Below are 26,447 nucleotides of genomic sequence, written 5' to 3'. Positions count from 1 at the left end.
TCAGGCAATCTTGTTCGTCGTGCAATGCTGATTCACCGATTTTCGACAAAGACGTCTTGGTTCAACTTTTTGTCAAGAAGAGATACCAGATGAATTTACCATCGAGAGGTGCAGCTCTTGATTGTAAGACGAACGCGCCATCCAGTGCAGTCAGCAGAGTGAATTCACCATAACCGTTGAAAGTATAGGTCGTGGAGTCCAGCGTTGAAATATGGGGGTCACCATTGCCCAGGGCTGTATCGTGATAAAGAGATATATTGATAATGCGGAATTAGTGACGGAGGGCATAGACAAAAAATGGATGTACTAAAAGAAGATGCAGAAGAAAACGCTGAAGAAACAGAGGGATGTTACTGCATGAGTTTGACATTAAGAGATCCAAGACGCATATTAATGTTTTACATTCCGTACATACTATACAGTATATAGTGTAAATATTTTAGCATTTATATGTCCTTTTTTATCATTAAATTATGCTCAATGCGCATTACAATATATACAAAACAATCAATGATTCTTTTTCCCCCAAGATCTTACAATGTACATATACAAAATGGATGTTAGAGAGAAAAAATGTAATGTAGGACATGAACGGAGGTTTTTATTATTAATATTTTTGTTTTTTAGATTGTTCTTTGGGGCTGATGTTGCCATCATGAAATGTTGAAAAGTGGCCCATAACTGCCACGTAATAACCATAATTAAATTAATAGTACAAAGTTTGACATCAAGCTATTTAAATATGAATTAACACTTTTTTTAAAATCTGTCCATGTTGGGATCTAAGATTCTCGTAAAATGTTGAGTTCTGTGCCCCATTTTACAAAGCTTAGCAATTTCAGAACAATCACGTTTTTATTCTAACAGTTAATTGTACATTAACTACACCCTAAAATCAATCTTGATATAAAGATACGATCGATCACTTGACTTTGTGTTACTGGAACCTGGACGTCCACTTTTCGGGACGTTGGCATGACTAGAGCCAAGACCTTGTCATCTGAATACCTCTTTCTATAAGGTGTGCAGACTACTTAGGCCGTGTCATAAGAACATTTTGTTTTACGTACAGGATGTCGTCACAACGAGTATCATCTGGATATCTTATTGATATATATACTCCTTAATATTCCATTACATTTATGTGATAAATCTCCTTTACATAACGATTTTTCTCAGTTCTACCCGAATTGGATACCTGGCGAAGGTGGCACATAGTTGGTGCAAGTTTGTGACGGACGATATGATCCATACGATGTGCAGAGAGATTGATCAAAACGACAGCAGTAAGTCCACGGCAAGATGTCTGCAACGTAGTGCGACAAATAAGGTACCTATGTGGCATTGGAAATAAACATCAGCAAAATCGAATACTGAACATAATGTTATGTCACAAAATTTTCCAGTCTAATATATTATATCTGTGGACGATAAGTTACAGGGTTCACGATTCGAGTCCCACCGCCACATCAGCATCATCCTTTGGCAAGAATTTGATCTACAATTACCGGGTCTTAACGGTGAGGTAAAGGGGAACCCGGTAGGAAGCTTGTCCTATAAAGTTGGCACCTATGATGAAGCCAGTGTTGTAGTTAAGGCCAAAACCATTCAGGCAAGGTCAAGGCATGGAATTCAGAGCAAAGGTCCTTCAAACTTACGGTGTACAGAAAGGGGGAGGGGGTAAGAAACGTAATCAAGAAAGGCATACAAACTAAGGATAAAAGGTGAAACATTCAATGACCTCGATGTGATAAAGCAAGGAAAATAATCATGAAAATCATATTAAGCCTTTAGTGTACCAATAGAACAACGAGATTGCTGCATAAGCAATATTTTTTTATATATACTTCATACCTACATTTCAGGCAAAGTAAAAGTACATACCTTCTGAGGTTGGCCATACGGGAGGACTCCCCCGTGATGATAACGATGACTGTAGCCTCCTCCTTGGTTATTGGCGACGTCGATAATCTCTCCGTTAATGTCATAGCAACACTCTTGCCCGCCTCCTGAAATGCTGAGAAAGTATATGAATAATGATAATAATAAAAATATAAAGAATAATGATGATAATAATAGGAGTGGGCTATAAATGGGTGATTTTTGGTTTTACTGTCGGAACAGTTTTTTTGTGTTCCTTTTCCTTATCTCAATATGAAATGACAATATTTTTTGTCTCGGGTCCGAGAAAAAAGTGTGCCGGGCCAAAATCCAAAATGGCCGCCAAACCCCCCAAAATCACAGTTTTGGCCACAACTTCTTTATTTGGTGGTCTTTTTCTCTGGTTTTGGTGTCTATTAATATGTTTTAGGGGGCAGGCAATTTGTTTTTCCTATAATTTGCCCTTTTAAACCATTATTTGTAGAGTTAAAAGGTAATTATACCTAAATTTTCCAATTTTTATAGCTTTTTTTTCAGCCAAATGTAGGTTTTATCATCCTGGAATTCTTGGATATTAGATGGTACGAGGTCAACAATAGCAAGCAGCTTCATAGAGTTATATTGCTTTTATTCCTCTACTATGGGTTTTACGGATATTAGTGAAATATATCTTATTAAATAAAAAATGTTAATTATCCATAGGGGCACTGCAATACAGTATACAATATACTGTTACTGTACATACTACACTGCCATTGACCACCATGACATACATGTATGACAAGGCCTGTATATAAACTATAGTGTTATAGAAATACATTGTAAGCTCTTAAGGTTTAAAATTAGATTGGGAATTGTGAATTTGATTGCTTGTCAGCTGATGTACATGATGAAACCAGCAACGTAAATTGCACATAAAATATCACATATCATATACGTACATCACATATCTACGTGTAGCCATATCTTCTTCATTTTGAGGCTTTTTTTACCTGGTTGTGGTGTCTAACTGGCCTATGTTTATGGGGTCAGGTAACTATATAATCATGGTAACGTTGATCAACAGCCAATCAGAACCAAGGATTCCATGTAAGTTACCATTAAGTTAACATAATGGTAAATTTTTATGCACGGGGCCCAGAATATATCTATAGTGTAAATGCCATGATGTGGGGTTAATTACCTTTCTCCGCCCCCTGAATTAGCATATGTGACAAAACATGTCCTCAGTTTCTGAGACAAAATATATCTTCAATTTCTGAGGCATCTAATTCTAAACCTAAGAGCTCATTTCTACATGTATAACACTATAGTTTATACATGCCTTGTCATGGTGGCCAATGCATTTATGCAGTGCAGTATGTACAGTACATTGTATACTGTATAGCCCCTATGGATAATTAACATTTTTTTTAAATTTAAGATATATTTCACAAATATCCGTAAAACCCATAGTAGAGGAATAAAAGCGATATAACTCTATGAAGCTGCTTGCTATTGTTGACCTCGTACCATCTAATATCCAAGAACCCCAAGACGATAAAATCTACTTATTGGCTGAAAAAAGGCTATAAAAATTGAAAAATTTAGGTATAATTACCTTTTAACTCTACAAATAATGGTTTAAAAGTACTAATTATAGGAAAAACAAATTGCCTGCCCCCAAATACATATGAATAGACACCAAAACCAAAGAAAAAGACCACCAAATAAAGAAGTTGTGGCCAAAACTGTGATTTTGGGTGGTTTTGGCGGCCATTTTGGATTTTGGCCCGGCACACTTTTTTCTCGGACCCGAGACAAAAAATATTGTCATTTCATGTTGAGATACATTACAAGGAATAAAAAAACTGTTCCCATATTGAAATTACAAAAAAAGTATTTTTGACCCATGTATAGCCCCACTCCTAATAATAATAATAACAGTAATGATATATAGCGCTTAATACATCAGAACAGCGTCTACCGATTTTCTGATCGAACCCTGGCACGCCCGCAAATAATGTACGCACTTTTTCACTTTCCTGGGGGAAATTCGAACAATAATTCAAAGACTATATTTATAGGCATACTAAAAAGGCATTCACATACTATCGGGCATCCATTTAACACGTGGGTGGAAAGTTGCGAAGTGTTGCTCGACGCCTTGACAAATGACGCAAGCCTGCGGTGAGATTCGAACACAAGACCTCTTGTTACCTACATGATGAAATTAGAACCACACCACCACGACCCTTCCATGACAAATATACATAAGGTGTACAACTAACCGTTTTCATTGTCTACCCTTATTTGCAAACTATTTCAGCAATTAAAAGATACCTGTTTTTGTTTATTCTATAGGTTGTTTCAGGGTCCTCATTTCAGACAGTACGTTTAATAGAACCCCAAATCTGTCAGGGGGCAAGAGTAGCGTATCATATCATGATAATTAATCTCATTTCAGAGTGAAGCAGGTGGATTTTTGAAGTCGTTGGTAAATACTAGGAATTATCATTTCTACAATCATTATTATGTTATTGTTATCATTATTATCATCATCTTTATTATTATTATTACTATTGTTACCATGGCTGCACTCTTTATCGCTCTGTAGATGTATTCTTCAGTTTTATGTGTACTTGTTGAAAAAAAAATCAGTGGTTAAAAAGTATTCTACTGTTACTGAATGATTTATTGTACTCCATGACATAATGTAAAAAAAAATCAGAGCACCCTTCAAATAGAAATAACATAATTAAACAAGGTCTTAGCGTACCATGGGCGCATTCTCGTGCAATAATTTGTACTTGTTATGTATACAAGCGTAATAATTGTCTTTCAAATGCTGGCATAACATGATTTGCAAACAGCAATACTCCTTGAATTGTGTTTGTGGATTAATTTTCAGCAATTCACACAAAGGAAGGCTTTATTTATCTCCACGATTAAAAAAGTAGACTTTAACAGAGTTCTAATAAACGTATAGGTTTTTGCCAGGCAAACTATGTTTCCTACACCGACATGAAAGTATGTGGGAAGGTGACAAAACCTATATAACAACAACTTGTATTCGAATGTTCGAAGAACATGAGTACAAGTTGCGTCATAAAAGTTCATTTTATTACTGTTTCTGTACATACGTACCTTGGGGTATCTGCTCGAACGCAATGGAAGGCTCCATGTTTGTGAATGCAGTTACTAGGTGACGAAATATCGATGTCGCACTCCGGATGTGGACTAAATCTTCCTATATCAATCTCGGCCTGAGCCAGGGTGCATGGACACTCCGGCGTGTTGGACAAGAAAGATCTGTCTGACAAGGCCTCTTCTGCAATCCACCCAGGGCACCAAGTCGAGACATTGTGGCCATTGTACCACTGAAGAACATGGACCTTGCTCCAAAGAACTGAACGGGTAAGACTTGAAATAAAAAAAAGGGGGGGGGGCAAATATGAAATATGTGAAAAAGCTGCAGATAATTAACAACTTTATAGCCCAAATTCTAGTCTCCCAGACAAGAATGGTTTATACGTAACACCAGGTCTAACTCTCAATTTCCTTATAGCAAAAGGACAAATAATTAAAAAGGCATATTCTACGCAGTTTGGAAGAATTCATTGCTTTACTTTTTTAACATTTTGATAAGCTAATTTGCTTATAGCTTTCTGTTCATTTTGCTGCACCATCAATGTGAAGTGTTTCAAAAAAGATTTATATGAAAAGCGCAAAGATATAGCTTAGTTGAAACAAAAGATTAAAATAACAATTCATGGATTCTTATAATATTCTTCAGACTCTTGTTTATTTTTAATTCTTACTTTCCACCTTGCTCTTCTGATTCCATGATACCAATAACGCCGATATCGAAATTTGTCTCCGTGCCAACTATCCCTGAAACGCTGTGGTGACCAATTGAATAGTCAACCCCCTGTGCCAGTGAGAATAAAGGTCCCCTTAACTCAATCTCATCCTTCTCTCGGTAACCATACACAACGATGTCAACGTCGGTCACGTTTTCGAGGGCATACGTGTCCCATGTGATCTCGAGGTCGGATTCTCTCACGCTGCTCTCCATAACTGAAGAGAAAACGTTTCCAGGAACCGCCTCGATACTGACTGAAATGAGAATCAGAGATCAAGTTAACCCCCCAAAATAATTTGATTGAAGCAAAATAATAGAGGAAATAAGAAGACAATTCAAACTTTTGGAAATTTAATGTTTCACAAAAGACATAGGAAGTAAGCAACATATACTTTCATTTTCCGATTACCACTAATGTGCATATAACTGTTTCTGAAAAAACACCAAAGTTTTACGGTAAACCGTACATTTACGGTGGATTATCGCGCAGGAAGTTGCCCGACATTAACCCTATTACTATCCTGGTAGATTTACCTTATCGCGACTTTTCATTGTACTTTTAGGCTTTACCGTAAAAAAGTCGAGGCTTTTACATTAATTTCGTTTAATTGGATCTTTCATAAATTCAAAGCTTTCACAAAAAGCCTGGGATAGAAAAGTTACACTGAGCAGTTTACGCTTGATTTAATTCATTTATTCAGCTCAATTAAATTATTTGATATTTTTATCATATCATATAAATATCGATTTCATTATATTTTCATCACATCATTTGATTTATATAATTGATAGATTGACTGATTTATCCTTTGTTATGAGGTGCTGAACTATAAGACGGTCTCAGACATACTTCGCGTATATATATTCTTCACGATTATTTGGAGAATTTAATCATGTTAAATAATAATAATGATAATCACTTAAACCTACTGATTACATGATTCAGAGTGTGGCATTAGTCAAGCAATATAGGCCTATATCGCGTGTCTCCCATGAAAATAAGAACTAACGAAGAATTATCGATGTAAATTATTACTTATTGTGAACGTTCCGGAGAAATCGAAAGTTGCCCCGTCGTCATATTCAAGCAATATAGGCCTATATCGCGTGTCTCCCATGAAAATAAGAACTAACGAAGAATTATCGATGTAAATTAATACGTATTGTGAACGTTCCGGAGAAATCGAAAGTTGCCCCGTCGTCATATTCAAGCAATATAGGCCTATATCGCGTGTCTCCCATGAAAATAAGAACTAACGAAGAATTATCGATGTAAATTATTACTTATTGTGAACGTTCCGGAGAAATTGAAAGTTGCCCCGTCGTCATATTCAAGCAATATAGGCCTATATCGCGTGTCTCCCATGAAAATAAGAACTAACGAAGAATTATCGATGTAAATTATTACTTATTGTGAACGTTCCGGAGAAATCGAAAGTTGCCCCGTCGTCAAGAGACACACGAAGGGGAACCCTTCCAACTTTGTAGAACGGAGGTGAAATACAAATGCCGATCTCATTGGACAGAAGTTTCCCATTAGTCACCGTCCCGTCGAAATCACACGCAATCAAGCTGGTTGAGTTGAAGCAAGGTCCACTTACAAATACTTGTGTTCCACCAAGCATTGAACCGACCAATGGGAACAGAGAAATGTCACCTGCCGGGAAAAATAAGCAAAATATCAGTAAATTAAGGAAAGAGAGAAAATGAGAGAGGGAGAGAGACGCACACACGCCCTAACACACACAACTTGACGAACACACTGAGAAATAAAGGTTAACAAGTGGAATGCCTCTGGCCGTCTCACCTGCATCACGCGGTTCAATATAGCAGCAGTGCTGACTTTGAATACTACTCTAACTCGCACAAGATGTTCAGTGATACATGGTTACTCTTATGTCCACTTTTTATGAACTAGACCAATAAACTTACAGAGATATGATGGTTATTCAACAAAAAACCCCAACATGGCCAAAGTTCATTAACCTTACATGACCTTTGACCTTGATCATGTGACCTGAAACTCGAACAGGATGTTCAGTGATACTTGATTACTCTTATGTACAAGTTTCATGAATCAGATCCATAAACTTTCAGTTATGATGGTAATTCAACAGATACACCCAATTCGGCCAAAGTTCATTGACCTTTGACCTTGGTCATGTGACCTGAAACGCGCACAGGATGTTCAGTGATACTTGATTACTCTAATGTCCAAGTTTAATGAATTAGACCAATAAACTTTCAAAGTTATGATGGTAATTCAACAGATACCCACGATTCGGCCAAAGTCCATTGACCATAAATGACCTTTGACCTTAATCATGAGACCTCAAACTTGCACAAAATTTTCAGTGATGCTTGATTACTATTATGTCCAAGTTTCATGAATCAGATCCATAAACTTTCAAAGTTATGAGGGGAAATCAACAGATATCCCCAATTTGGCCAAAGTTCATTGACCCTAAATGACCTTTGACCTTGGTCATGTGACGTGAACCTCATGTAGGATGTTCAGTGATACTTGATTAACCTTCTGTCCAAGTTTCATGAACTAGGTCCATATATTTTCTAAGTTATGATGACATTTCATAAACTTAACCTCGGGTTAAGATTTCGATGTTGATTCCTCCAACATGGTCTAAGTTCATTGACCCTAAATGACCTTTGACCTTGGTCATGTGACATGAAACTCTAATAGGATGTTCAGTAATACTTGATTAACCTTATGGCCAAGTTTTATTAACCAGGTCCATATAATGTCTAAGTTATGACGTCATTTCAAAAACTTAACCTCAGGTTAAGATTTGATGTTGACGCCGCCGTCGGAAAAGCGGCGCCTAAAGTCTCACTTTGCTTCGCAGGTGAGACAAAAATTGAACCCCAAAAGGTTGATGCAAAATCAGCACCCTATATGAGTTCAAAAATTGAACCCCTGGTTGAGGTTAATTTTTGCACCCTACGGGTTCAAAACTGCACATCTAGGGGTTCAATTTTTGAACCCATAGGGTGCTGATTTTGCATCAACCTTTCGGGATTCAATTTTGAACCTTTATTTCTTAGTGTGTACATGTCCGGGGGGGGGGGGCACTTCCATTTACGAGTGGATACCATACGCCACCATGGGGTCTCGAAAAGCACCCTAAACACGTAATTTCCACATTCTGAAAATGCACCCCTTAACAAGTATTGGCGTGTGAAACCCTAACCTTAATAGTATTGGAAACAAAACGATACTTTTGGCAAATTTCCCTGAAGTGAACCCCTAAACAAGTACAGGAATGTTTTATTGTTACGGGTCCTTCGGTCGTCTGCTTTACCTTATTGGTTTAGTACATGCACTTCTACACCTCGCGCACATCGGACCTCGCGCACAACACGAAGTGTTGGGGCAAAAAGGACATCCTTCATAAAACATTTTAATTTTGTTTTATCATCCCCGCAAATTCGACCCTAAACACGTAATTTTCCTAGCGAAATAGATACCCTTTTTTCATTATTTTTGTGTTTTTGACACCCTTATAATGTTACGTACGTAACGTGCCCTATCGTGAAAAAGACATCCTTTTTACGTGTTTTTTTTGGTCGCGCATGGTATCCACTCGTAAATGTAAGTGGCCCTTCCCCCCCGGGTACATGTAAGTCTAAGTCACAGACTGGCACGAATTGCAGAGAGGCGTTTGTCGCAAAAAATTGTGAACTGGGAAAGCAGATCGTCGGTTTTGACGAAGAACTGAAAAAAAAATATGCCGAATGACCAGAGTTTGGACAAAAAAATGCTGTTTTGATTTACCGATTTTCGATAAAGACTACTTTGCCATGAAGGACTTTTGACAATAGATGTAATTTCCAGAAAGCGTCTGTGTAGTGGTTCCAAAAAACAACCTACCGCCACCTGCCAACAAGTCAGTCTTGAGATAAGCCTGACACAATTACAGATTAGTTTGGCATGGCAAAAGCCAAGCACAATATCTTTCAGTCCAGGTTAGGTTTAAAATTCAGATAACTTTCTGCTATTATATGACATTGAAGAGGGCTTGTGCCTGCATGCGATACAGACACACTGGCTTGTAATATTTAAATTATTCATCAGCAGGATAGAATACACACCTGAAGTTGTACATGTTAGTCCACCGATGTTTGAGTTATCAACTCTAAAGACCCATCTTCCTGGGACACCTATGTTTGATGTTGTTTCAATATCGACAATTGAATCGGTCCTAGATCCGCTGACACTGTAATAATTCACACCGTCACCAGCATTAAATCCAACCTGTCGACAGAAAAAGAACAGTTTCATTCTCGGTTGCACCACTATTGCTAATACCTTGGTCACATTTGCTCAACTGCGGCCGTACGGCGAGTCGAAAACGGCCGTTTTATTGATTTTTTTATACAAACCACCTATATGTAGCTCGTACATAAAATGTTGAAACGGCTGTTTTCGACTCGCCGTACGGCCGCCGTAGAGTAAATGTGACCAAGGTATTAATCAAGACATTTTACATATAGAAATCTGTCAGCTGCGATCTTTTGACCACTAAACTCTAATCAGATCATCGTAATTCATATATGTATTATGCAAGAGCACATGCGGCTGTTTGGTTATCGCATGTCGATGGTTATCGCGAAAAATGGTGACTTCTGCAACCTTGAACTTCTTACCTTGTGACCCAAACCAAATCAATGTCTCCTCAATTTGTTTCATTAATCAAGTTTGAAGATGATCACTTTGAATAGTTCTATCGTTTTCACAGGAACAAGATATTTCAATGAAAGTAAACACTTATTGTCCTTCGATCTTGATACCCCAAACACATCAAATCACTGTCACCGCCAATATTCCAACTTGAATTAATTGAAAAGTTGATCCATCAAACGGTTTTTTATATATCGCGAAAAACCGATAACGACACGGACAAATAATCCGAGTAATTTTGATAACAACAATAGTAATAATAGTAATAATAATAATGTTGATAATAATAATAATAATAATGAATATGAAAATGATAATGGTCTGTTTTTGTATAGCGCATAACACATAACAAATATAAATCTTTATGCACTTGAAAAAACAAAGTTGAGGAAGAGAAGTGTTGGTGAGTTCATTTTGGTGAGGCTAGCTACAATTAAATAAGTATGTTTTAAGAGCTGCTTTGAATCTGTAAACTGAATTAATCGTTTTCAGGGATTTGGGAGTTTGTTCCATAAAACAGGGCTGCATAGGCAAAATGAACGTTCGCTATATAATTTTGTTGATATTTGAGGTACGACTGCTTTGTGAACGTAAATGACGTGCTGGCTTATGCACAGTGACTAAATCATTTAAGTATGAAGGAGCAAGTACAACAAAAACATTGATATACAAATAAGAAAATCTTGAATTGGATTCGAAACTGGACTGGTAAGCAATGTACATGCTGTAAGACAGGGGATATGTGATCACGTTTTTTTTTGTACGAGTATATAACGAGTCGTGCTGCAGAATTTTGGATAGCTGGAGTCTTTGAATTTGGCAATTGCGTAAGTGAATGAGTAGACTGTTGCAGAAATCATAGTGGCACCTAACAAACGCATGTACTAGACGTTGTTTTATTTTTTGGTCAATGAACTCACAAATTTTTCCGATTTTATACAGAGCAAATAAAGCTGCACGAGATTTTTGTGTAACGAACTGTTCTAAGAAAAATTTGATATCAAAAGTCACCCCAAGGTAAATTTGATCTTGATCGTATGACATGAACTTCAAGTGAGATGATCAGTTATATTACCCTCGTGTCCGAGTTTCATGAAATAGATCATATAACACTTCGAAAACTTAACATTTCCAATGTCAATACATTACAACAACATGGTTCAAGAACTTACCCTAAAGAACATTTGAATTTAATCACATGACCCGAAACTCTTAGAAAATGATCAGTGATTCTGTATTAGGAAATACTTCCATATGTCCCCTCCACTAATTAGAAAAATACTTCTCAAAAAACCCCTTCTCTTGTTCTTTTTTTCTTCTTACTTCTGGTTGAAGCTCCACCTAGCTAGCTTGGATTCGAACCTCCTGCTGCTGATCGAGGCATTTCAAGTCTGGTCGCATTACTCACTGAGTTAGCAGGAATTGTTTAAAGCCATGGGTTTCATAACGGTTATCAACCGATATTACGACTAGTCTACTCTCCAAGAGTATTGGGTATTCATTTTCTGACTAAATAAACCAATGCCATTGGGAATTACACACACTCGAGATTTTGACGGAATAAAGCCATACTTTGGTATGTATCGAACTTTTCCTTCCTAAATATCTTAGATATATGTTAGATAATTCTTGTTAAACCTCCATATTTTTTCAAATTTTAGTGGAGGGGACTTATGGAAGTCTTGCCCTGTATTTACCCTTATGCCAAAGTTTCATGAAATAGATCCAAATATTTTTCTAGGTTACGATGACAATTCAAAAGCTTAATCTTGGTCAAGATCGGGGTCAAGATTTCAATGTTAAATATATATTCATTTTTTTACGACATTGCCAACATAACCATCTGCAAATATGTCAACTTCGAGGTTTAGTCGGTCATAAAAAAAAATCAACGCAGATTTTACGCTAAAATTGAAATACTTTGTATATCGGGTTGATTACACTTTAAAAAAAATATCTAAGCCCACACATTTAGAAAGATGAAAAATAAAAAGCCTTGTACCTGAGCTGGGGTGCCACCGAGACCAGAGAAGATGTTACCATCACTTGCAGTACCAGTGGTCCAGTTAATGTCTCCGTAGTTAAAGATGACGAAGGAGTAGCGGCCATCAGTGACAAGTACAGCCTGAAAGGAATTTGTCTGGAGAAAAAAAGTATTTATAGTGTGAATCGTTTTCTACGACAATTAAGGAGCGTTTTCGCACGACTATGCCTGATGACCTGATAGAGATTTAGCATGCAGACAGATTCCGCTCATAGTCCAGTCATTTTAAATTTTCACTTTGAACAAATTGCAACAGAATTTATTCCAATGCAGAACGTTTCTTTGAGGTCCATAGAAGACCATACTGAAAGTCCGAGAAAATCCGAATAGGGGAAAGTGTTCTAATTTGCATAAACATAATGGTTAATTTTTGTCATATTCGCTCATTAAGTTTACGTAGCAGACGACGCCAGTGTATACTATGTACTAGGACCCGATTACAAATCATATCAATTCCGGCCTCGATATACTATAAACATTGACTTCCTCAAACTATCGCTGTATCATAAATATCAGTAAGCAAAGATTTATACCACAAGAACATTGTTACTATTAACATTAAATACATAAATTCGATTCTGTTTGGACTGTATTAATTGTTTAACATGAAAGGGTCTAGGCACGGAAACTATCATATGATAGTCACGTGACATTGTACACCAAAATAATGACTTTTTCTGCTTGCTCGATCTCAAAGTTCAAGAGAAAAATAAGATGTATAGCTATTAGACCTGCCACATCCTATTATACTGCTATTTAACTGTATACCAAAGTAGCACTTTTTTCCGTATTTTGCCAATTTATGGGAAAAATCTGTCAATTTGGAGCCCCTGAAGAGGGAAGGGGTCGATGCGCCGTATTTTGCCAATTTATGGGAAAATCTGTCAATTTGGAGTCCCTGAAGAGGGAAGGGTCGATGCGCTGATAGACTAAACCTACTCATCTTTAAGTTTCAAATAATAAAAGTGACTTAACCATATAGCAGAAATGCCTTTTGCCCGAATGGGGGGGGGTCAAAAACTGCAATTTTGAGACTTCGGGAACCCCTAAGGGAGGTATAGGCTTTGCTGAGCCAGCACTTCTTTATTGTAGTTGATGGAGGAAAATCTACTTTTTTATCTCCAAGTGGTTACGAAACAATGAAAGAAGTTTGCTATAGAGCAAAAACAACGTTTTGCCTTAATAGGGGCTCCAAATTGGCAGATTTTCCCCATAAATTATAAATAAAATAAGGAGGGGAAAATAGGCAAAAAGGGTGGGGAGACTTAGGGAACCCCTGAGGGGGTAGGCTTTGCTGAGCCAGAACTTCTTATGTAGCTGATATAAAGGATTTTTTTAAATCTCCAAGTGGTTACGAAACAATGAAGTGGTTTGCTATATATATATATAAAACATTCTTGCATCAATGAGGGCTCCGAATTGATAGATTTTTCCATAAATAGGCAAAATATGGAAAAGGGATGGTTGACTTCGGCAAACCCCTGAGAGGTAGGGTTTGCTGTGCCAGCACTTCTTTGTATGTAGCTGATGGAGGAAAATCTAATTTTGTTATCTCCAAGTGGTTCCAAAGAATAAAAGTGGTCTACTGCAAAGGGGGAAACGCCTTTTACCTCATTGGGGCTCCAAAATTTTACAAGAAATGGGTAAAATACGCTTAAGGGGTGGGGTGATTTCAGCAGCTCCCTAAAGGATGTAGGCTTTGATGTGCCAGCACTTCTTTATACGTAGCACATAGACAAAAGACTACTCTTTTGTTTCCAAGTGGTTTTAAAACAACAAAAGTGGCTTACACTGTAGCAGAAACATCTTTTTGCCTCAATGAGGGCTCCGGATTTATAGATTTTTCCATAAATTGGCAAAATATGGAAAAGGGGTGATTGACTTTAGCGAACCCCGCAGGGGATAGACTTTGCTGAGCCAGCACTTCTTTAAAGTTAGCTGATAGAAGAAATCTATTTTTCCATCCCCAAGTGCTTACAAAACAATTAAATCGGTTTACTGCAAAGGGGAAACGCCTATTGCCTCAATGGAGCTAAAATTTGTGCGAATTTTCCAAGAAATGAGCAAAATACAAAAAGGGGTTGGTGACTTCAGAAGACCCCTGAAAGGGTAGGCTTTGATGTGGCATCACTTCTTTATGTGTAACTCAAAGAGAAAAGCCTGCTCTTTTGCCTCCAAGTGATTTCTAGACAATAAAAGTTTTTTTCTTTGTAGCAAAACACCGCGTTGTCACATTGGGGGCTCCAAAAAGCACGATATTTTTAATAGTTGAGCTACGGATAAGGGGGTAACTTTGACAAGCTATTGCGGGACTATGCTGTGATGTTCTTGAACGTAATTCCATACAGCATGCAGATCAATTATGCATCCTCTAACTTTTTCTAAGAAATTTCATTAACATAAAAGTTACTTTCAAATAAAGAAAAAGCCCTTTGCCCACATATTAATTTAAGTAATATACACCTTTGTATCGCTAGACGTCATTGTATTTACGCGTGTTAGTCACACCAACAAAGGCGAGGCAAGACCGATTTAGTATATTGTACTATCTTCAAAGGCATCCAAGCGATCGCGTTGTAGTCGATATAAAAGAGTGACTTGACACGGAGGTTGGTTTTTGGTGTCACTTTATCGCAATATCGCATAATACATTCGGATATATTTGCCCTTAATCTAAGCAAGTTAAGACATTAATACTGTTACGAAGCATATCAATTTTTTCGTTGATATATCCCCTTTCTTGTCGAATGCTGATATTTTACATTAGTTGTTGATGCTAATGTTAAAACAGAAAGATTTCAATGCACATGCAAATTTTTGACCGAAAAAACATTTTTCGAAAAATATGAACCGGACAGTCCCGGAAACGATTGCAACCGATTTATGATATCTTAATCATAGTGAATTGCGTATTCATTTCAAGATTTTTCCATTATCTGTACAAAAAATATTAAGGATAAGGCATATCAATTAATTTTGGCAGCCATCTTGTATTTATGCAAATTAGATGCCTTTCCCCTATTCGGAAAGTTTGGGACTTTTAGTATGTTGTACTAGGGACCTTACAGAAATGCATTGTGATAAAAAAAATTCTGTTGCAATTTGTTCCAAGTTTGGTCAAAATTTGGGCTAAAATGACTGGGCTATCAGTCCAATGAAGTGGCGGACCGTGACTCGGAGGATACAAAAGCATTGGAGGGGCACAGCATTGTTCACAAAGAGGCCCTCCAATCATTTGTCTCCTTCGGGTCACGGTCCGCCACTGCAATGAATGCACGAAATGCTCTCCAATTATTCTTCATGTTAATACATTTCGAAATACCCTTGCAATCTTGTAGTGGCGTGGGTGGTTCCTCTTAGTCAACAAAGCAAACTTTTAAAATGGTGGGTAAAATCGCTCAAAATGAAAATATGTTAAAAACGGCGCAAAACGTTTTTCTGAATAAAGGTACTCACAATTGAGTTATTAAAAGCACCGAAGAAAGGCACTTTGTCCCAGGTTGCGGTGTACAACCATGACGAACGAAAGCCTCTCATTTCAATAAAGTTTGCTCTTATGATATCATCGGCTTCGATGAATATGCCATCGCTCTGGGAGAATCGTAAGACTTCACGAAACGTTAAATTCCCACCAAGCCTTGTGTCGACATCTGCCCAGAATGGTGTCAGTAGTGGTCGGCCATCCGCAACTGGGAACGCATTGGAAGTGAATTGAGAAACGCTTCCCAAGAAGGAGATTGCACCATTGTTGTTTACCTGCATCATTATTAAACATGAATAAAAAAATACGACTGTGACTTGATTTCAGCAATGTCAAGGGTGAAGGTGTAAATCAGGTAACTGCCTTGCTGTGAAATAATCAATATAATTATATATATATATTTATTGTATGATGGTTCTCATTATGATAAAAAGTTGGAATCACGGGATTTTTGGATAATGACACCCTGGTATGGCACAGATGTCTTAGAGATAAGGGCTGGTATCTTCGAGGTTTGATGATGGCCGAGGTCTGGACACGGATCAGGCCGTGACTAGTTGGTCGATGGTGAGGGAAAGGTGTTCGAAAATAGTTGTTGCCCTATCCATTTTTTATATCGACGGGAATAATATTAGGGGAGGAGGGCACCGTCTTTAGTCACAACCTATCGCAGCACGTCCTATGTTCGAACAGTCACAACACACCACGCATCCCTGTTCTTGTGATCTGCGGGGAAGTTGGGAGAAAAATCATTGCACTCACGTATATGCCGCGCCCTTTATCACAGAAGGGTGATAAAGTCAGTCTGTCGCTGATAAACTAAGTTTATCGAGAGGAAAAAAAAATCGCTTTTTCACCGAAAAAAGTTCTTCATAAAAAGCCTAGTTAATTTATCATACGAAAACTAAGTTTATCTGCGATAAACTAAGTTTCTCGCCCAGAGAATTGGTGAAAACTTGGTTTTCCCGTGATATTAGTTTTCCATTTGAAAATGTGAAAAATATAGTTTATGACGATAAACGAAATTTTCGCTTAGTAAAGAGAGTTAATCAAATAGGTGAAAATTTTAGTTTATCTTCTTCAATAAACTAAGTTTTCATCGAATTTGAAAAAGTTAGTTTATTGAATTCGAAAAACTTATTTTATGTTCGATAATCATGTTATTCACTTGTTCGGTTGTGCAGTCACAGATTTACGGGGGGTACAGGTAAGGATTTTTGAAAAGGGGGATCGTTGTGTTTAGATCAAAGGGCACTTGAAGCAGGGGGGGGGATAGAGGAACCCCCCCGAGTTCTTTATGGTGAAGATAAAGGGATTTATTAAAAGGGATCATTGTCAAAATCGAAAAACTTAGTTCATTGCTCAAAAAAACTATTTTCTGACTCGAAGTAAATCGAAAACATTTTTTCCAAGTGAAAACTGAGTTTATTGGAAAGAACCCTTTTATCAAATGTTTTTAGCAATTGACTTAATCGGTTAAAGACCTAGTGAGTTTTCCGCTTTTATGGGACAAATGGCGCGCCATACACACAGCATTCGGTGGAGTCATCCTGTGTGTCCCTCCTCATGCTGGTGTTCAATGATAAGTACGGACCGTATCCGGACATCTACCCCCCGGACATCCACCCCCCGGACTTCCACCCCCTTAGGACAAGTACCCTCTAGGACATCTACCCCCCGACATCCACCCCCCGGACATCTACCCCCCGGACATCCACCCCCCGGACATCCACCCACCAGACATCCACCCCCCGGACATTTACCCCCTGTCATTTTTTTTGTCAAATTGCTCGTTCGTTATAATCGCTCACAGACGAGCAAAAATATATATCTTATCAATTCAAAATCAATTTAAAGATGAGGGGGTAGATGTCCGGGGGGTAGATGTCCTAGAGGGTACTTGTCCTAGGGGTACTTGTCCTAAGGGGGTGGATGTCCAGGGGGTAGATGTCCGGGGGTGGATGTCCGGGGGTAGTTGTCCGGGGTAGGTGTCCGGGGGGTAGATGTCCGGGGGGTAGTTGTCCGGGGGGGTAGATGTCCGGGGGTAGATGTCCTAGAGGGTACTTCTAGGGGGTACTTGTCCTAAGGGGGTGGATGTCCGGGGGGTAGATGTCCGGGGGGTAGATGTCCAGGGGGTAGATCGTGCGGACCCATGTGGGCATTTGCCGCAGATTAAACGCATGGAGGGGGTACGATGTATTCCTACTATAATTCTTAACTTATTAGTGAGGAAGCTTTAAGTGCCATCGACTTGTGGAAATGTAGATATCTAACTTTTCGTATATCGTCTTGACGAGATAACTTATCTCGCCTGTCGAAATAATAATGTTACTGTGGTTGATCGTCACCTCAACAAGTCGATGTCACTCATTTTCCGTATATGTATTAGTTACATACAAACAAACTGGTATAATCATGATCAAAGAAGGGAAAAACGACGGTGATCGGAAGCTCGGCCGTGGAACCATCATCATTTGCAGGTAGGAAATCATCTCCTTCACTTAGTCCAAATGGAAAGAAGAGATCTGAAAGAAAGTAAGACAATATAAAGGGTGAAAGATTACCGTTTGCAAACTATCTTTTCGATGAAAGCTGGATGTAGTTATCTTTCCTAGCGACGCGTCCATTTCGCTAAAGGAGTGATAGGTTGCTCCGTACTTTCGAAGCCATTTATGATAATAATAGTTTTTGATGGGGCCAGTTAACCCACACCAATTAACACACCAGGGGCGAAAGAGAAGAACGACAGAGGGTGCAGATCAGGCAGTAAAAAATTGATGTGCATATTCTGTTTACTATTTATAATAAACAGAGACCGAAACTCCCTAATTTAGTAATTGCACAGGTCTCCTGGTCAGCTACGCGCATGGCCAGCAGCCTGAAAATAACGGTCTCAGAGGCTGATGAATAGTTAACTGCAAACACACATCAGAATCAGTGTTGTAGTGGCTTGATGCTCGGCCTTGGCCTTAAGGCGCCTTAAGGCCTACTTTTTCAAAGCCTTGGCCTTGAGGATTTCGAGCCTTGAAATTTCAAGGCATTTTCAAGGCTTTTTCAAGGCATTTTGTTTTTTGTACTTTCATTTGTTTTTATATAAGTAATTATAAATGTTACTATGTTATTAGTAATTGTTCTGTATATTCAACGGCACTACCTCCAGTCAGCAGTAGTAAGTGTACTAGCAGTGCCATAAATTGTGATTATCACCAACATCCAGAATTATCATCATATTCATGTATGTGACAAAGAAAACAGTAATGCTGAAAAATAGCATTATTTCTTGGTAACGTGTTGTAATCATGACTAATGATGATAAAGAATACAGTGATTTGATGACAGGAATAATTCTGACAGATCTGACAGCTAATTTTGACAACAATTTTCATAAAGAATAATAACAAGGACTTTCCTTGTATTATATTCTTTTGGCCAAGAAGAATGTTTTAAGTCTTAATGATATTCTGAAAAGATTTGGTAAACTTGAACACAATATTCAATTTTTTTCATATCCAAATAGGTAATATGTCAATGGCATGATGAACCACAAGTTTTGAGGGGCCAAGCATGGCATATATATAGAGCAAAATTTCTGCCAAAAAAGTTTAAAGCGATTGAAGTGAGCGAGCGAGCGAGCAATATTTTTTTACCCTCTTACTATAAGAAAAGCTAATTTTTGTGATAGATTGTGACAACATGTTAAAAAAATAATATCACATTTACTCCTTTACCTTTCCTTTTTTCCTTTTCTAAGTTTATTCTTGGTGGTGGAACTTCTCTCTCTTTTTTGAGGGGGGGTCTAATATTTGTAAAGAGGTGAGAAAGAGGGAGTATAACTTTATTTTGTTAGTATTCTTTATTCCAGTTTTTGAGGTAAAATAAGCGTAGAAGATACAAAAAATAAAAATTGAAATTGAAATTTAAAAAGGGGTTGTGAGCAAAAAACATGAAAACGGACACGAGTCCTAAAAGTGACCCATTTTCAGGTCAGCAGTTGAAAATTTCAACTTGTGCTCTCTTGCCCCCCCCCCCCGAAAAAATCATGTAGGAAAAAATGCCCCTTTTCCAAAATCGAAAATGCTCTTTTTTCCAAATGAAATATGCCCTTTTAAAATGAAATACCTTTTTTTAATAGTGAATTATAAATTTTAGGTTCGGCAATCGCCAAATTTTGGATCGCGCTTGCATCATTTATTGTTTAGTTCAGTATTGATCCTATTCATGATTACAAAAATGTTTAGAATTTTCAGGTTAGAATATCACAAATTTTTGGTTCGCGTTTTGCACTTGCATCAATTATTGTACATGTAAGGTACTCAATATGTTCCTGTTTACAAAAAAAATATGTTTAGAATGTCCAATTTTCAGATTGGAATATCACAAATTTTTGAGCTCGCGCTCTGCGCTCGCATTATTTGATCGGTGAGTTATGTATCATCTTTATGAGTCACTAAACATGCTAAATGCAGTCCTTAACTGCTTACTTTGCAGACCTGTCAGTATATTAAAAATTTCAGCTCGCTCTTAATTCTTTAGTTAGATACACATCTTTTTCATGATTACAAAAACAGCCCGGAATATTTAATTTTCATGTCTCAATGTCAAAAAGTTTTTGCTTATGATTTGTGCTGGCAACATCTCGAAAGGATGCCCCTTTTAAAAGTGATTAGCACTGTAATGGACCAAACATCGTATTTTTTTACTTCAAAATTGATATTTTTTAACCACTAAATCAAAATATCTATCTTATCAATGAGAAATCACTAAAAAGGCTTTGGTCAACTTAATTTCCACAAAATACACAACTACTTCACGTAGTTGATAATCTCATTTTGAAAATATCTGTTTGCACCAAATGCCAATTTTGAGATATAAATGCCCTTTTTGGCTTTGACCCCCCAAACAAAAATACGTTCTGCCGCCCCTGTCCCAGGGAGTGGAGAAAGACATACGTTGAGAATGGGCATGCCAGGGTCAGATGACCGTGGTAATAATAATTATTGCAATGTAAATCACATGAAAAATAATAAATTATAATTATAATAATTTAATAATAAAACTGATATTAATAAGTATAATTATTATATGTACAAAGGTAACTATATTATTATTTTAATATAATGTCTAAATCTACCATGAAATTATTTTTGTTTTCATGTACAAAATTTTTGCTCGCTCAGTTTGCTTGCTATCACCTATTAAAGTTTGAAATGACCTGGCCTTGGCCTTGGGTTTCCATGCCTTGGCCTCAGGCTTGGGTATTGAAGCCTTGGCCTTGGAGGTTTATGCCTTGACTCACTGATCAGAATATGAAACTGTGTAGCTTTCCAGCTTTCCAAAACTACGAGTCTTGACGATTTTGTTTAATGGTTGTACATGGGATAAGGTTGCTACCCAGCTACAAAGACTTGCCTGATAAAGCTACGCAATAAACATTCATGACGTCATATTGGAAATCTATTTTACTTGAGGATACAAACTTAATTGACATATTTATGCAAATGCATGAGAGTATATTGTCACGAAATGGGTTTTATTTCGTGTTAGAAAATTATATTTGGTTGATTTATAATGATTTTGTCGTAGCTGGCGATATTACATGCATGTTTCTACGGTAATAATGACGTAGATGAGACATTGAAAGTTATGCATGTTTTGAACCGTTTTTGTGGAATAACAATTTCCTGGAGATGTTTAACTGATTATTATGGTTATCACTAGCTTGATCTAAATGAATGCTTTAATTTGATATGTCATTCATGCATATCCGGTTTTGGAGACCAAAGTTATAGCTGTTTTAAGATTGTAACGGAGGTTAACTATAACAGATATTGTATAATTAATGCATAAGTACAGTAAGTTGGTGTACTCGTGAGGTTCTGCCGATGATCTGTTGAAATACGGCGCCCGCGGGGTGCATTGCACGTAAAGTATGCAGATCGATTTGGATTCGCTATCCAATAAATAAAGTTGGTGGATGCGATCGAAATGATTTATATGATCGTTCGCATGTCTTTCCACGGGGAAACCTAGAATCCTAGGCGACGACTGTGGTTAGATTTCCTTGTATGTTGGGTCTTTTGCACGCCAGCAAGAGACTATACCAGGGCTTGCTCTTTTGGTAGTCTGGTTGGTCTGGAAGCGGACGGTTCGGAGTCTGGAGCAGACGGCTGGTGGTCCGGAGCAGACGGGTTGGTCTGAAGCGGATGGTTGCTGGTCTGAAAGCAGACGGTCGGAGGTCCGGAGCAGACAACGGGAAAACTACAAGTAGAGCAGAGCCAATGGGTGTGGTCGTGGGAACCTGACTGCAGAAGGACCCATACATATGGTCGAAGAACCAGACGTCGTTTCCGGTACTGAACAGAGGTCCCTGGTTGCAGTACGGTAACAGACGAGGTTGCGGTACTGAACAGACGTGGTTGCAGTACGGAATCAGACGTGCTTGGTTGCAGTACTGAACAGATGTCAGTGGTTGCAGTACGGACTCAGACGTGGTCGTGGTACTGAACAGACGTGGTTGCAGTACTGAACAGATGTCAGTGGTTGCAGTACGGACTCAGACGTGGTCGTGGTACTGAACAGACGTGGTTGCAGTACTGAACAGACGTTGTTGCAGTACGGTATCAGACGTGGTCGCGTACTGAACAGACGTGGTTGCAGTACGGAATTCAGACGTGGTTGCTGTACTGAACAGACGTAGTAGCTGGTCGTGAGCAGACGACGGAGGAAATTAACAGAGTCCATGGGTATGGTCGTAGGAGTTTAACTACAGAGAAACCCATACCTATGGTCGAGAGAGCCTAACTACAGGAATCAGATGCATATGGTCGTAGGAGCTTAACTACAGGAATCAGATGCATATGGTCGGGTGAGCTGTTGGAGCTGACAACAAAGAGTGTAGCCGTCTGGAGGTTGCCTGGTTGTGGTACTGACAGGATCGAGGCGTGTGCAAGTGTCAACTGCGGCAGTATATCTCTGCCAAACGGATCCACGACTAAAAGTTTGGAAATCGACGTGGCGACACACCCGCCGGCGGCAGGCATCCTGACAAGAGCGAGCTGCCGGCGGACCGAACCCACGCCGCCGCCCAGCGGTTCCGTCACAATATTTATATTCTTTGATATGATTCCGATAACAATAACTATACTATGTAACCATGTGGAGCGTTGTGGCCCAGTGGATTAGTCTTCGGACTTTGAAACAGAGGGTCGTGGCTTCGAATCCCAGCCATGGCGTAATTTCCTTCAGCAAGAAACTGATCCACAATGTGCTGCACTTAACCCAGGTGAGGTAAATGGGTACCGGTAGGAAGTAATTCCTTAAAAAGCTGTGTGCGCTATGAACGCCTATAGCTTAGCCGGGTAATATAGGAGCGCCTTGAGCACCTATCAAGGTGGATATGTGCACAATATCAATACCCTATATTATTATTATTATACAAGATTACTATTATTATTATACAAGATTATGATAAAAAAGAGGACTATTTTTTACTTTGTGGAATGATATCAAACCACGTGACCTAAAAAGTAATGTGGTTTCACGGTCTGTGACGTAATTTCACCACATACCCAAAACGAACGTATGGTGATAAAAAGTGACGAATCAAGCAGTAACATTAAAAAAATAGTATGGTCACTACAAGTTATTGTATCAATTCATAAATAATATTTTTTACAAATCTTTGAAAACGTGTTTTCTCTTCTTTTTAAAGATGCATCACTTCTTGAACACGGTAATTCTGCATGAAATAATCATGTTCTCTGGTCGATGGTCCATGCGCAGGTACGAGGGAATTATGAATTATAAAATAGGGAACCATTGATAGTTTCGGATCCAGGATTTGCCAATAGGAGAGGCGGAAATATTTCTATTGTGAGAGAAAGTTCAAATTAAAATGGAAATCATTTTTGCATGTAGATATTGAAAACAGAAAAATTGGATTTGGTTTCTGAAAAAAAAATTAACGTGTTGAAGAAATTTTGTTATGAAACGATTAATGACCTTATATGATTATTTTGGGGTGTATTCTGTAATGATTCTTGTGGAAGGCCAGGCAGTCAATCATACCATTCCAGAAACGTTCTATTGTTATTTTTCATAATTTTATTTTCTATTCTTAGTTTTTAAGGCGTTTTTTTTTGTTAACGCTCTTTCTAAACTATTTGTATTAGTTTTCAATTCAATTCATTTTATTTCCACAATTCAATAAAAATAACATCAAAATTGCAAAAAGTGATTCAAAGAACAATGAATAATACAATACATAGACTTACTTGGTACAAAAACAAAAGGATAAACAAGTACGGAACATTAACAGAATATTAAAAAGTGGAGGAACAAACAAAGGCCTGGGGCCTATCAAAGGCTTGTCCCCAACATATAAAGATAACATATGACTGATCATAAACAAACAAGCAAATAAACAAACATAAAGCAATAAAGTTATTCAAATATTAAAGATAGAAGTAAAATCAGGGAGTATAATAATTAATTAGATTATATATGTACATCTTCTTAAACCTAGACAATGTAGGGCAACTCTTCATATCAGAATCTAAACAGTTCCATAGCTTTGGACCAGTGAAAATAATTGTGGACCGAGAAAACTCATATTTCAATTTAGGAACACGGATGTGATTTCTAAATTCGTTATTTTTTAAATCGTTATGTGTGAAAATGTGATTTCTAAAATCGTTATTCGTCTATTCTTGAACTAAATGCACTGTAGGAATAGACATTTAAAATATATAAACGTATACGATAGAAAAAGAGAAAATCTCTACAAACATGACGAAGGTGAGGTAAATTTGCAGATATGTATTCCTTGAAAGGAAATGCTCATGGATCTATAGTGCCAGTAAAACCAGTGAAAATGCTGCTTAGGGGTTTCTGAAAATAAAGTGGTAAGCATATTAGCATATAATATAAGTGCAATTTTATATTTATTATTTGAATTATTGAAAGATATGTAGGGGAAAATTGATTAAATTTTCATGATTCGGAGATGGAAAGCAGTTGAACTTTCATAATGATTGATGAAAACTAAAAAAAATAGCATTATGATGGTGATGGTTTAAACCTGCGCGTTTCTGTAACTGCCATAATCATTAATGCATCTATTATTTCAACATCTTGTCACTGTGAACTTTGTATCCCTGACAAAAACGTGAGGTTTGCGTCAAAAATTTGGATAATACTTGGAAATAAACTTTGTTGGAACTGCAATGCATTACCTCTTTGTCTATTTCATATATGCATATATCAGCAATGGAAATTCAATTGCACACCTAACAGTTAACCTCAAGCAAGGACACCTCAAGTCATCTGACCTGAAGTCATGTTCGTGAACATGATTGTGGCCGCTTCCGGAGCTTCCAGCGCAAGTACTGCCATGCCGGACGGCGAGCCGGGCGGACCGATTCGGCTACCAAACTAGCCTAATATAGGCGATGATACCCAATTTGAATAAAAAAGTAGAAGATGCTTCTGTATGTATATATATATATACATATATATATATATATATATATATATATATATATATATATATATATGTGTGTGTGTGTGTGTGTGTGTGTGTGTGTGAGGGTGTGTGTGTGTGTGTGTGAGTGTGAATTAATTGAATGAATAAAAGTCAATTCCACCCGACCGATTAATTGGTACTAACCAAAGAGGAAAATAAAATGAAAACTTTATGCAGCAACTCAAATCAGACCAATGACAAACCTTAAAAACATTAAGACGTTTATAATATTTCATTTACAGTATACAACATTTCATTTATTTCAAATTCATTCATTCATTTATTTTTATAGGTATTGAATTTAGTTTTAAAGGGCAATACGTTTATGGGTTTCAAAGTAGACTTTAAAGGGTGCAAGTTAATACTACAACAGAACTACGGCATGTGAGAAGAAGCTATCCCCACAAATGCCAGGTACTTGGAATATGTATCAAACTATCAGTTCCCGCTCTTCATGCTCTTGAAGTGTGAGTCAGGTTGCAGGCGTAGCATTCTCTGATCATGAAATCTACTGTTCTTTGATGGAAAAATTAGATCATAGGTTAATAATATAACATACCAGAACTTGCATCTGCTGTCTGAAGATCCATGGAAAGTATCAAAATGGCGAAGCGAAGAAAAAGCTTCCCCTTTCTGTTCATCTTGAATTTAAGAATGAAATCTATCAAATCGTCAAGTATTATAATATCAGATGTAATTATGAATTTACGATAACCATAAATGATCTTCCTGACGACCTTCATGTATAGCCTAAGTGACAATCCTTGCATTGAAAAATGATGTTGTCCTTAACCGGTCTATGATGTCATCGTCATTTGCTCTTGTTTGTTCTTTTTGCCTTTCTTTCTTCATTTTCTTTATTTTTTTTTTCTTTGTACTCAGCGCACTACTTTTATTGTTTGATTACCGCTTCCCAGTGCTTGTTGTTAACAATAAAAAACGAACCCCAGCAGACCTGGAACCACCGAACAATAG

General features: G+C 37.7%; 1 protein-coding gene across 1 annotated transcript in view; it reads right to left on the bottom strand.

The window, feature by feature from the left end:
- The window catches only part of LOC121431863 (sushi domain-containing protein 2-like), a 33,299-nt gene extending 7,102 nt beyond the window's left edge, over positions 1-26,197 (bottom strand). The window contains 11 exon segments of the mRNA XM_041629635.1: positions 100-234; positions 1,199-1,334; positions 1,885-2,017; positions 5,008-5,283; positions 5,682-5,979; positions 7,134-7,382; positions 9,836-9,998; positions 12,427-12,564; positions 15,925-16,224; positions 18,347-18,474; positions 26,032-26,197. Coding sequence (XP_041485569.1) covers positions 100-234; positions 1,199-1,334; positions 1,885-2,017; positions 5,008-5,283; positions 5,682-5,979; positions 7,134-7,382; positions 9,836-9,998; positions 12,427-12,564; positions 15,925-16,224; positions 18,347-18,474; positions 26,032-26,113 — 2,038 coding nt within the window. The 5' untranslated portion in view covers positions 26,114-26,197.
- Between the last annotated feature and the right edge of the window lie 250 nt (positions 26,198-26,447).

Source organism: Lytechinus variegatus, chromosome 18 (genome assembly GCF_018143015.1).
Source record: "Lytechinus variegatus isolate NC3 chromosome 18, Lvar_3.0, whole genome shotgun sequence".
NCBI classification, from domain to species: Eukaryota; Metazoa; Echinodermata; class Echinoidea; order Temnopleuroida; family Toxopneustidae; genus Lytechinus; species Lytechinus variegatus.
The sequence above is the reverse complement of the archived record's forward strand: the minus strand, read 5'-3'. Positions and strand labels throughout refer to the sequence as shown.